Source organism: Microcaecilia unicolor, chromosome 2, assembly GCF_901765095.1.
Source record: "Microcaecilia unicolor chromosome 2, aMicUni1.1, whole genome shotgun sequence".
NCBI lineage: Eukaryota > Metazoa > Chordata > Amphibia > Gymnophiona > Siphonopidae > Microcaecilia > Microcaecilia unicolor.
This window is the reverse complement of record NC_044032.1, coordinates 140,284,613-140,298,065: the sequence shown is the minus strand read 5'-3', so window position 1 is coordinate 140,298,065 and position 13,453 is coordinate 140,284,613. Positions and strand designations below refer to the sequence as shown.

The 13,453-nt window shown below is 41.3% G+C and overlaps 1 protein-coding gene across 1 annotated transcript in view; it reads left to right on the top strand.

The window, feature by feature from the left end:
• The window catches only part of CCNH (cyclin H), a 103,507-nt gene that overhangs the window by 62,693 nt on the left and 27,361 nt on the right, over positions 1 to 13,453 (top strand). The window contains exon 6 of the mRNA XM_030193364.1: positions 7,231 to 7,301. Coding sequence (XP_030049224.1) covers positions 7,231 to 7,301 — 71 coding nt within the window. The remainder of the gene's footprint in view (positions 1 to 7,230; positions 7,302 to 13,453) is intronic.

Genomic DNA, 13,453 nt, shown 5'->3' with positions numbered 1-13,453 from the left:
CGTCTCCTTGACCGCCACTAAATCCAAGTCCGCTTCCATCATTGTAGCCTCAAAATCTAGAAGTTTGTTTCCCATATTACGGGCATTGGTATACAAGACTCTCCAGATTTTACTCTTTTTATTCACTTATATAGAGGCATTTGATGTCCTACCTTCCTTGGGGTTAATTATGGCTTCGTGGCCTTTTATACCCATCTAAACCAGTCAATTGTCTTGCCAGCATTTTTTCCCCGTCCTCGTGCCCACCCTGGCGAAAGCAGTTTGCACACCTTGGACTGCAAGAGAGCATTGGCCCTTTACTTGGAGCGGACAAAGCCCTTTAGACAGTCCGCCCAGTTGTTTGTTTGTTTGTTTCGATCCCAACAGGAGGGGAGTCGCCATCAGAAAACGCACAATCTCCAATTGGCTAGCAGATTGCATTTCCTTCACTTATGCCCAAGCTGGGCTGACTTTGGAGGGCCATGTCACGGCTCATAATGTTAGAGCCATGTCTGCGTCAGTGGCTCACTTAAAGTCAGCCTCCATTGAAGAGATTTGCAAGGCTGCAACATGGTCATCAGTCCACATATTCACATCTCACTACTTCCTTCAGCAGGATACCCGACGTGACAATTGGTTTGGGCAGTCAGTGCTGCAGAATCTGTTCAGGGTTTAGAATCCAACTCCACCCCCCTAGACCCATTTTTGTTCTGTTCCAGGCTGCACTCTCAATTAGTTGTTTATAGTTTCAGGTCAATCTATGTTACGTCCTCACCGTTGCAAGGCCCAATTGACCAATGTTCATTGTTTTGAGTGAGCCTGGTTGCTAGGGATACCCCACATGTGAGAACAAGTAGCCTGCTTGTCCTCGGAGAAAGCGAAGATACTTACTTGTAGCAGTTATTCTCCGAGGACAGCAGGCTGATTGTTCTCACAAACCCGCCCACCTCCCCTTTGGAGTTATTTGTTTGCTTTTTGATTTAAGTGAAGGGACATGCGCGACAGGCGGGAAGTCCTCCGCGCATGTGCGCCAGAAGACTCTGGCAAAATTTTTTATGTATACATATTTTTTGCTTAAAAAATTGCCGTTTCCTTGGCCGACGCGGACGTCGACCCACATGTGAGAACAATCAGCCTGCTGTTCTCAGAGAATACCTGCTACAGGAAAGTATCTTCGCTTTATGAGTAGCAGTATGGCAGCATTTGCATTCTCATTGTGTGCAATTGGTCCTGTGGATGTAGTCTTGGCAGAGTAGGACAGAAGTTGTGATGTACAAATGTGTGTTATAAAATAATGCTGCTTTATCCTGCTTGACCAGTTCAGACTGATGGGTTCTTTGTCCTTATCAGCAGATGGAGGCAGAGACTTGAAGATTCTGATGACATCATCAGTAGCAAGTGGTACAGTTAGGAATATTTCCAGTATTTGTCTACCTCCAGCTGATGATGCAAGTTGACTGGTACAGCAGCATTTCTTTTGAACAGTTCTTTCTTCCCAGTGTGCAGACCATGGCCTGGAGCCCTTAAAGTTGAGTATTGGCCTAAGCATTTTTCCAAGGATTAGTCCTCGGACCATCCTCTGGTCAAGTGTGTGTGGGGGGGGGGGGGAGAGGGGAGAGTGCAAGGATTTGATACCTCCTTTCTGTGGTACAAGCTGTTTTCTGTAGGAGCAAAACAAGCACTATGAAGCACTATGTGTGTTCCTATGTATAGCAAAGATATATGGGATTATAATACCTGACTCTAACCTGATTTCAGAAACGTAGACCTAAGCTTATACCATCTTTCAATGCAAAGCCTATTGTTTGCTGAAACTGCAACCTTTCATACAGATGAAGAATGCTGACAAGGGTCCCGATGTGCTGGAATAAAAAGGTCATTATCAGCATCGACGTTGTGGCTAGAACAGCCAAGGATTCTTGGAATTACCTTTGCAACTGGAGAGACTCTGTGGCTGGCAAGTTGTGCATTGTTTATGAAACCGTGGCTTCTTGTCAAAGTGATTCTATCAGTATGGTGTTAATGAGACAATCAGTTGGCCGTGAAGCTACAATATTTGGGGTAAACAAAGTTTTGTGTCACTCCCAAAGCCAGAATGTACGTCATCAGGACAGCTGCAACTGGGGCTCTTATCTGTTACAAGGGCTGCTGTGTTGACTTCTCATTAAAAGAGCAGACGTGCATTGGACCCAACAGACCATCTGAGGAACATGCTGCCATCTAGAGATCTGTATCAGTCTGTATACTTGCTATGTACCTTTGTATACGTGCTGTGGGTTCAGAGTGACTCTCTTACTCAGGAGTCTACTTAGGGATTTATGTGCATTTACTCTAAGCTGTTTCTATGATAAAACTTCCTGTCGTTTTTCTTGCCGCCTTTGCACATTCTTTGCTGCTTTTGTAAATAAGTGCTCTTTATTTTTACAGTACTTGGTTGTGGAGTTAGTTCTTTCTATTATTTATGGCGCTGTGAGCTTGGGTCTAAAGATAAGAGTGTAACACGTTTGCTTCTGACACTTCACTCACTAAGGCTGGTGTCACTTATGTCTCATTCAGTGTCATCTGTAAGTATTACTGGGCAAATGTTACAGCTGCCCCCTAGAAAAGTAATTACTTATAGTAACTTAATTAACACTAACACGTGAATGGTAGCAGCAGGAGTGTATCATTTCTGTAAGAAGAGTGAAAGTATGTTAATTACTGAGACAATGCTGCTGATCTCTTATCTTCATGCCGTGTGTTATAATTAGTTTTCTACAGAATTAAGTCATATTAGCTGCACATAGCAACCTTTTGGTTTTATTGTTAACTGTGAATTATTGGTGTCACATATTCAAGTCAGGCAGACATAGGTGCTATTTCCTTCTTGTCAGAGTTTGTTCAGAGAGGACTTGATACACCTGCTCAAGAGACTAGTGTGAATCTCTGGTATCAGTCAAGTTCACCTCCCTACAGAAGACTGGTGAAGCTCTTCTGTATATATTCACCTCCACTAGGCTTTTGTGGAGAGTCCTGGCTATGAAGCCTGTGAAGGTAAAAGCCCATGCTTTAAGCTAACTTAGGCCAGGTTGTTGGTGTTGAGGCATATGAACTGCCTATAGCCGTGATGAGAAACACTTATCACCATGCCTGAGGTGTTGTTTGGTAACTGTGACTTCCTCAACACAATGTTTATTGATGTGATGGAGGGAAGGAGGTTCTCCTCTTTGAATGCTTCATCTAAATGTGGGATTGCTCACATAGTGGCTGCCATCAAGCTAGCAGATGAGTCGAGGGCTTTAAACTTGTGTAGCAGTGAGCTGGAGAGTGAACGGGATACCACTCATGATGAATTGGAAGGGGTGATCAAAGAGTGTGAAGCCCTATATGCTCGGGGGGAGCAACTGACAGGCACATTGGAGGCAGCAAGCACGCGCATAATTGAACACCAAAGGTTGCTGGATGCCGCACGTGTTGACTTTGTTGGGGTCCAGAAGGAACGTGGAACTCTCCAGGGAGAGGTCTGGGGTCTGAAGAGGGAGAATATTGAACTGGTAAAGGCTAAGGCTATTTTGGAGACAGAGCAGACCCACCTCCAAAAGTTGCTCAATGCTGTGAAAGATGAACATTTGAAATCTGAGAGACACAAAAGGAGCTGTTAAAGCGCGGGTTACTCTTTTAGACAGAGCTTGGCTCTCTTCAGAAGGAGCATTAAGCACTTGAACAAGACTGTGACCAGTTTGGCAATTAAAATTTAATGCAAAAAAGTGCAAAATTATGCATTTGGGGAGTAGAAACCAAGGGAGCTGTATCTCCTAGGAGGTGAGAGGCTTATATGGACAGATGGGGAGAGGTACCTTGGAGTATGGTGTCCGAGGTCCTTAAAGCGAAAAAAACTGTGTGACAATGCGGTGGCCATAGCCAGAAGGATGCTAGGTTGCATTGAGAGAGGAGTAACCAGCAAAAGAAAGGAGGTGTTGATGCCCCTGTACTAGCCATTGGTGAGGGTCCACCTGGAATATTGTGTTCAGTCTTGGAGGTCGTATCTTGCTAAGGATATAAAACGACTAGATGCTGTCCAGAGGAAGGGGACAAAAATGATATAGGGCTTCACTATAAGACATATGAGAAGAGACTGGAAGAGCTGAATATATATAGCCTAGAGCAAAGAAGGGACAGGGGAAGTATGATACCAGACGCTTCAATACTTGAAAGTTATTAATATAGAAACAAATCTCTTCCAGAGAAGGGGAAATGGTAAAACTAGAGGACATGAGCTGAGGTTGCAGGGTAGTAGACTTAGGAGTAATGTCGGGAAATTCTTTTTCACAGAGAGGGTGGTTGATGCCTAGAATGCCCTACCGAGGGAGGTGGTAGAGACAAAAACAGTGACGGAATTCAAAAAGGCGTGGGATGAACACAGAGGATCCCTGTTTAGAAAATAGATGGTAGAAAACAAACAAAAAAAACCTTAAATGGCTGCAGTGGTTGGATGTTTGAGCGACACTTGAATGCCTTCTCCGGCTGTGAAGAACTATGGCTGGTGCCAAGCAGACTTTGTAAGTTTGTGTCTGTATATGGCAATCTAGTTTAGGATAGGTTGGAAAGGGCTTCAATGACAACTTCAGTAGCTGGAACTGAGGACCGAGCTGGGCAGACAGATTTGGATAGGCTGGGGTGAGCTTTGACGGCAGCTCCTGTAGGTGGAACATAAGGACAGAACCAGGCGTACGTCTATGATTTATGTCCCAGAACGTCAAAGAAAGATTCGTGATAAAGTCTATAATGTCACGTTCATTGTTGATTTAATCATGAATTAATAATGAGTGTGACTGTTGGGCAGACTGGATGGACCGTTCAGGTCTTTATCTGCCATCATTTACAATGTTACTATGAGGGAAAGCTTTGGAGCAGACCGCAGGCAACATATGTGCGCCACTGCAGTTGCTGGGGACCAACAGAGGACCATTTTTAAAGTAGGCTGACATGTGGGGGTGATGTTGAATCTTGGTTGGAGGGAAAGATGCTGGGTCATGCTGAGAACAGGGGTCGGGAGTAGGAGTGGAGGAGTAGCCTAGTGGTTAGGGTGGTGGACTTTGGTCCTGGGGAACTGAGGAACTGAGTTCGATTCCCACTTCAGGCACAGGCAGCTCCTTGTGACTCTGGGCAAGTCACTTAACCCTCCATTGCCCCATGTAAGCCGCATTGAGCCTGCCATGAGTGGGAAAGCGCGGGGTACAAATGTAACAAAAATTTTAAAAAAAGAAAGCAGAAGAGACATTTGTAGGAGACAGGAGATGCTGCAATGTGATTAAATCCTTTAATCGTGATTAATTTTCTTGATCGTGGTTGATTGCATAAATCGAATAGTTGACTGTGATGAACTTGCAGCCTTAAAAGAAAAACACCAAACCCTAAATATTATCATAGCCTAGCATAAAACTAGCAATGCTTGGGGACTTAGTTTACATATTTCCACTCCATTAGAAGCTTGAGAAATCACAATAATAAAATGCAGGCAGCAGTCCAGCAGTGAGATGGGGGCTGTCTACTATTTTGCACTGAGTGTCACATGATCGATTATCTCCCATTTCACTTTCCCCATGTCTATCTCAATAGCAGACTATATGGACTTTTCCTCCAGGAACTTGTCCAAACCTTTTTAAAACCCAGATACACTAACCATTGATACCGCATCCTCTGGCAACAAGTTCCAGAGCTTAACTATTTGTTGAGTGAAAAAATATTTCCTCCTGTTTGTTTTAAAAGTAGTAACTTCCATGAGTATCCCCTAGTCTTTGTACTTTTCGGCAGAGTAAAAAAATCGATTTACATTTACCCGTTCTACACCACTCAGTATTTTATAGTCCTTTATCATATCTCCCCTTGGCTGTCTTTTCCAAGTTGAAGAGTCCTAACCTCTTAAGCCTTTCCTCATGTGAGAGGAGTTTCATCCCCTTAATCATTTTGGTTGCTTCTCTTTGAACCTAATCTAATTCTGCTATATCTTATTTTAAGATATAGCAACCAGACTTGCTCTGTCTTTTTCCTCCTCATAGGGCACTGCTCTGGTACCTCTCACGTATCTGGACCAATATAGCAGGAAGAAAAGGAAGGTACACTTATTCTTACCTGTTAATTTCTTTTTCTTGAATCCTGCCACACCAGTCCAGGGTAGGTTCTGGGTTACTGGCTATCTCCTATATAATTGTGAAGATTAGTGAGGCCATATATATAGTTGTTTGGTTTGGGTTGCTTCCTGTGTGCCAAGTAGAGGTATGGGATCTGCTTTGGCAGTAGTATACTGAGGTAAAGCAGTGTGTGCCAGCTCTTATACCGGTTTTGTCAGTTTCTCTTCTTCCATCTGCTGGTTGGAAAGGGGTACAACCCACTTGTCTGGCAAGATTCAAGGAAAGGAAATTAACAGGTATGAAAAAAAATGTCACAATTACTGAATATTAAAGCTTAATCCTTTTCTAAGGGGAGACACTAATTTAATTTATTATAACACAATATAAAGAGAAGGTAACATAAATGGTAAATTTCCCAAAAATGTTTTGCAAGTCTTGCCTGAAAAAGATGCACAGAATAATTTGCAGGCAGCCTTGTTTTAGTTAATGAATTGAGAAGCTGACCATTTTCAAAAGCTTGTTTTGGCTTTGTTCTTTCTAGGCTCTGTAGTACTGGGCCACGTTGGGAGGGAGCTCTGTACTGCTGTGGGAATGTACAAAAAAAGGATCCAGCAGCACCAGTACTTTTCTTGTAATCAGAGCCTTTATAACAAAAATAAAAAATATCGGAGGCTAGTGCCAGCAGGAAACTTGTACTAGTGCTCCAAATCCAGAATCTTGCAAATCATTAAATCAAAAAAACAAACATGGATGGGTGTGAAATTTTGTATTTTCTATTTCAGGTCTAATTGAGGTTGGAGGAATTACTGGAAATGTTTTGAGTACCTTCTACTTAAGCTGTAGTGGCAATTGCATTCCAGCTTTGTAAATTCTGTGGTGTAAAAGTTATGCTGAGGATATCAGTTGCCCATGTAACTGATCTTCCTATTTAGGCATCACTGCTTTAACCTCAATATACTTGATCACATCAACTGTAACGTGGCATAAAACTGATTGTTGCTATTTGTTTAACATTAAGTTTTTCATTAAAAAAATAATCATACCTCTTGAAGAATTCTCATGCCTCTTTCTATGCATAGCATTAGTTGTATTGAAAATAAGGATTTACATCTCTAATTTAAGATTTTCTCTGGTTTTACAGTTATTTAAAAGAATGTCTTGAGCCAAAGGACAATTGTGAAGCAATGTCCCAGTTACTAGAAGAAATAAAAAGTAAGTTACGTTCTAAAGAAATACGATATGCTCCCAAAACATTTGACAAGTCAAACAAAAAGGGAGAACAGTGCTTTCACAGCAATCAAACCAACAAGGAGTCAAAGACTCCAAAGGGAAGGTTCCAAGAAAACAGAAGTCCAGAGTCTTCAAAGACATATAAGGTTTTATTCTTCAATTAGCAAGGTAGGCTGCACAAACAATTCAGGTGCAACATGGACCCTGTTTGGGCAATAAGCCTTCTTCAGGGGTCTTGACTATTAGTTAAATAAAGTAACAATACATAAATATGTAACTCAACATATAAATACAATCATGGGTGACAGTAAAATATGATGGTGATTAAATATATGACATTTGAATATATGAATAATTGTGTGGTTGCAAACTTATGTGACATGGGAAAAATACATTAAATTCAAACAGTGTGCTAATAATATGAAATAACTATAAGTGATGAGCAGAAATATAATAAGTATTAACTTAAGGGTACTGTGCAGCCAAAGAATGCTCAGTATTTTCTTTGACGGCAGTGGATGGTGGGCAGACTGTGCATCTCCTTGTTGATGTTTCTCAGCCAACTCTTGACCCAGTGGGTAACTATCATGTGTCAGTAGAGCAAGGGGGTTCCTATTGGACAGATTGTATTCTTTTAAAATATACCAAGGATTTGAGACTGGATCTGTGTTGATATTTGGTGGTGCCAAGTCTCTCCCTCCCTCCCCACAACTCTATGCTTCAGATTGATAAGGATTCTGAAGAGGCTAAAGGGCTTTTATACTGCTTTCACTGTGAGACAGACTGGTCACTCACAAGAGTTTACTGTCTATTATGCTTTTTAGATTTGTTAGGAACTGGGCAACATTCTGGGGAAGGGGGAGCCTATTCCGAAAGGATGGGCTCCACCTTAACCAGGGTGGGACCAGGCTGCTGGCGTCTGCATTTAAAAAGGAGATAGAGCAGCTTTTAAACTAGAAATGGGGGGAAGGCTGACAGTCGCTCAAAAGCGCATGGTTTGGGGAAAGGTATCTTGCAAAGATACCTCACAAACAGGGAAGATAGGGTTTCTGGATAGTGAGGTGGCACAACAGACCGTGGTAGGCCAGGTGCCCTTAAATACAACTAAAGATCAGACAAAAGATGGCAAATCAATAGTGTCAGGAACTAAGCATCATGCAAATAGGAACAACAAACATACTCTGAAATGTCTATATGCAAATGCTAGGAGTCTAAGAAATAAGATGGGAGAGTTGGAATATATTGCACTAAATGAAAAATTGGATATAATAGGCATTACTGAGACCTGGTGGAAGGAGGATAACCAGTGGGACACTGTCATACCGGGGTACAAAGTATATCGTAGTGATAGGGTGGACCGGACTGGTGGAGGGGTAGCATTGTATATTAACGAGAGCCTTGACTCAGATAGATTACAAATTCAGCAGGACACAAGTCACACCTTTGAATCATTGTGGGTTGAAATTCCATGTATAAAAGGGAAAAAAAACGGTGATAGGAGTGTACCTGGACCTGCAAGACGCATATCTCCACACTGAGCCCGCAAAGAGGTGGGAAAATGTGGGATACAAATGCAATAAATAAATAAATACTACCGTACGCCTCGCCAGGACAAGCAGGTAGACGCAGAAATGATAAAAGAAATCAGAAACGCGAACAAAATGGGCAATGTGATAATAATGCGCGACTTCAATTATCCAAATATAGACTGGGTAAATGTAACATCGGGACACGCTACAGAGATACAATTCCTTGATGAAATCAAGGACAGCTTTATGGAGCAGCTGGTGCAGGAGCAGACGAGAGAAGGAAAAATTCTAGACTTGGTCCTTAGTGGAGCGCATGATCTGGTGAGGGACGTTATGGTACTGGGGCCGCTTGATAACAGTGATCATAATATGATCAGTTTTGATATCGACCTTGAAGTAACTGTACACAGAAAGTCAAATACGTTAGCATTTAACTTTAAAAAAGGAGACTATGATAAAATGAGAAGAACGGTAAAAAAAAAACTTAGGGGGGCAACTGAGAGGGTAAAAACTGTACAACAGGCGTGGACGCTGTTCAAAAATACCATCCTGGAGGCCCAGGCCATACATATTCCGCGAATTAGAAAAGAAAGACGGAAGTCCAAAAGACAGCCGGCCTGGTTGAAAGTGAGGTGAAGGAAGGTATTAGGGCTAAAAGAAATGCCTTCAGAAAATGGAAGAAGGAACCGTCTGAAAATAAAAAGAAGCAACATAAGGAGTGTCAATGCAAATGCAAACCGCAGATGAAGGCCAAGAGGGATTACGAAAAAAAGATAGCATTAGAGGCAAAAAAACATAGTAAAAAGTTTTTTCGGTATATTAAAAGCAGGAAGCCGGCAAAAGAATCGGTTGGGCCGCTGGATGACCGAGGGGTAAAAGGGGCGATCAAGGAAGACAAAGACGTAGCGGAGAGACTGAATGAATTCTTTGCTTCGGTCTTCACCAAGGAAGATTTGGGTGGGATACCGGTGTCGGAAATGGTATTTCAAGCGGACGAGTCAGAGAAACTTACTGACTTCACGGTAAACCTGGAGGACGTAATGGGGCAGTTCAGCAAACTGAAGAGTAGCAAATCTCCTGGACCGGATGGTATTCATCCTAGAGTACTGATAGAACTGAAAAATGAGCTTGCGGAGCTACTGCTAGTGATATGCAACTTATCCTTAAAATCGAGCGTGGTACCGGAAGATTGGAGGGTGGCCAATGTAACACCGATTTTTAAAAAAGGCTCCAGGGGAGATCCGGGAAATTATAGACCGGTGAGTCTGACGTCAGTGCCGGGGAAAATGGTAGAGGCTATTGTTAAAAACAAAATTACAGAGCACATCCGAGGACATGGATTACTGGGACTGAGTCAGCACGGCTTTTGTGAGGGGAAACCTTGCCTGACCAATTTACTTCAATTCTTTGAAGGAGTAAACAAACATGTGGACAAAGGGGAACCGGTTGATATTGTGTATCTGGATTTCCAAAAGGTGTTTGACAAGGTACCTCATGTGAGGCTACAGAGGAAATTGGAGGGTCATGGGATAGGAGGAAATGTCCTATTGTGGATTAAAAACTGGTTGAAGGATAGGAAACAGAGAGTGGGGTTAAATGGGCAGTATTCACAATGGAGAAGGGCAGTTAGTGGGGTTCCTCAGGGGTCTGTGCTAGGACAGCTGCTTTTTAATATATTTATAAATGATTTAGAGATGGGAGTAACTAGCGAGGTAATTAAATTTGCTGATGACACAAAGTTATTCAAAGTTGTTAATCGCGACAGGATTGTGAAAAATTACAAGAGGACCTTACGAGTATGGGAGATTGGGCGGCTAAATGGCAGATGACGTTTAATGTGAGCAAGTGCAAGGTGATGCATGTGGGAAAAAAGAACCCGAATTATAGCTACGTCATGCAAGGTTCCACGTTAGGAGTTACGAACCAAGAAAGGGATCTGGGTGTCGTCGTGGATAATACACTGAAACCTTCTGCTCAGTGTGCTGCTGCGGCTAGGAAAGCGAATAGAATGTTGGGTATTATTAGGAAAGGTATGGAAAACAGGTGTGAGGATGTTATAATGCCGTTGTATCGCTCCATGGTGCGACCGCACCTTGAGTATTGTGCTCAATTCTGGTCGCCGCATCTCAAGAAAGATATAGTAGAATTGGAAAAGGTGCAGAGAAGGGCGACTAAAATGATAGCGAGGATGGGACGACTTCCCTATGAAGAAAGATTAAGGAGGCTAGGGCTTTTCAGCTTGGAGAAGAGACGGCTGAGGGGAGACATGATAGAGGTATATAAAATAATGAATGGAGTGGAACAGGTGGATGTGAAGAGTCTGTTCACGCTTTCCAAAAATACTAGGACTAGGGGGCATGCGATGAAACTACAGTGTAGTAAATTTAAAACAAATTGGAGAAACGTTTTCTTCACCCAACGTATAATTAAACTCTGGAATTCGTTGCTGGAGAAAGTGGTGAAGGCGGTTAGCTTAGCAGAGTTTAAAATGGGGTTGGACGGTTTCCTAAAGGACAAGTCCATAAACCGCTACTAAATGGACTTGGGAAAAATCCACAATTCCAGGAATAACATGTATAGAATGTTTGTACGTTTGGGAAGCTTGCCAGGTGCCCTTGGCCTGGATTGTCCGCTGTCGTGGACAGGATGCTGGGCTCAATGGACCCTTGGTCTTTTCCCAGTATGGCATTACTTGTGTACTTTATTTTTTTAATTTATTTTTATTTAAAAAATGTATAATCCTCACTATCTAAAAATTCTGGTCAGGACACAACACACAATAAATAAAACAATACAAAAAATCACATCAACATTAAAGAAATTCAATTGCTGTGCAATTTAAACAAAGCATACTGCCATTTAATTAAAACATCATCTAGAGGGCCTTTTTCAAAGGCGCGTTAGCATTTTTAGTGAGTGCTAAAAATGAGCGTCTGCTTAAGGCTAAAGACTACTACTACTACTTATCATTTCTATAGCGCTACAAGGCATACGCAGCGCTGTACACCATAAAGACACCCATATATTCGTACGGGCATCATTAGTGTGCCCTAAAAACGCTAGCACGCGTTTGTAAAAATCCCCCTAATGCTTGTTAAAAAAATAATGTTATTAAACATAACAAAATAAAAAATAAACATAAAAAATAGTGTTATTAAAAAATATATATATATATAGAGAGAGAGTTTTTTTTTAAAGTGCCAGATTTCTAATAGACCTCAAGCTTGCAGGTAACATATTCCATAGTTTAGGACCAGCTATATAAAAAAACAGATTTCCAGTGTGCCTCCAGTTTAACTAGATGAAAGGAAGGGACATCAGGTGATCTTGTGGTCAAAGCTTAAGTAGGTTGATAAGAGAAAACTAGACACAATCGCTGTTTATATCGGAACAATGAAATTTCATCAAGAAAGGAGTAATATGTGCGAATTTAGAGATACTTGCAATGACACAAGCAGTAGCATTTTGAGCTACCTGAAGGGATCTCAGTAAGTTTTTTGGTAAACCCAATACAAGACTGTTAAAGTAATTAAAAAATGTTGTAAGATATTGAACTACACTTCTAAAATTAGAAGAATTCAAGTAGTCTTTCAGGTGACAAACAATTCTTAATCTATTAAAAAAACCTTTTTGTACAATTTGTTTCACATAAGCTTTCATAGACAATGATGAATATAAACAAAGTCCAAGATAGTGAATTTCTTGTACAATGGTTATAAAACTTACATCAACAATCAATGAAGTAAGGAAATAGAGGGATAGCTAGGTAATAATAAAACTTGAGGTTTAGTCATATTCAAATTCAAACTGTTAGCTTTCATCCATGTTCCAATTGATCTTAAACACAAATGTAAATAAAGCTTTCCTTGACTGATTTCTCAATACTGAAACAAAATTGAATATTCTATATATATTTAGTAATTTTGACATCATGTAGGTGTTCCCTTTTTAATACGAGGTAAGTTATGCAATCTCCAGTGGTTCTTTTGAAGCCTTACATTCTTGCCTGGCTTATTTTTTTTTGTCTGTACTTAGGATATCTTGTGGGTTTTTTTCCCTCTACCTATAGTTCTCTCTGGGTTTTGTGAAATCCACGAACAGGTTTTTTCATGGCTGACGTAAGTGGCTAGTGTGTAGTTGTTTTGATTCCAGTGATCAGATGGAGGGCAGGAAATTTGTCACCCTGAGCCACTTTAACTTCTTGAGTTCCTCTATAAGCCTCCATGCCTTATGTTCTGTTTATAATGATGGTCAACACTTTCTTGTTCTGACTCTACCCCTGATGAAATTGTGCAGGACATGTGGCTCCTTCTGCAGTTAGTTTCCTGATAGCCTCTAGTTTTAATTTTCCTCTGTCGGAGAGGTCAGCTTTTCTTTTGGGCGGTAGGAGTTGCAACTTCGTGAGTGCTAAATGTTCTGTATAAAAGAAAGGGAAACGGGCTCTTCCTCAGATGAGAGGAATTTTACCTTTCCAGTAGATGTTAATAATAGCAGCTTATGTAGATTTTGTCTTATACTCCTTATGTTGACAAGCTAAGTCTCTGCTCTATTGTGCAGCTATTTATGGCACATGGCGAATGCTCTCATATTTCTTTCTTGTAAGAG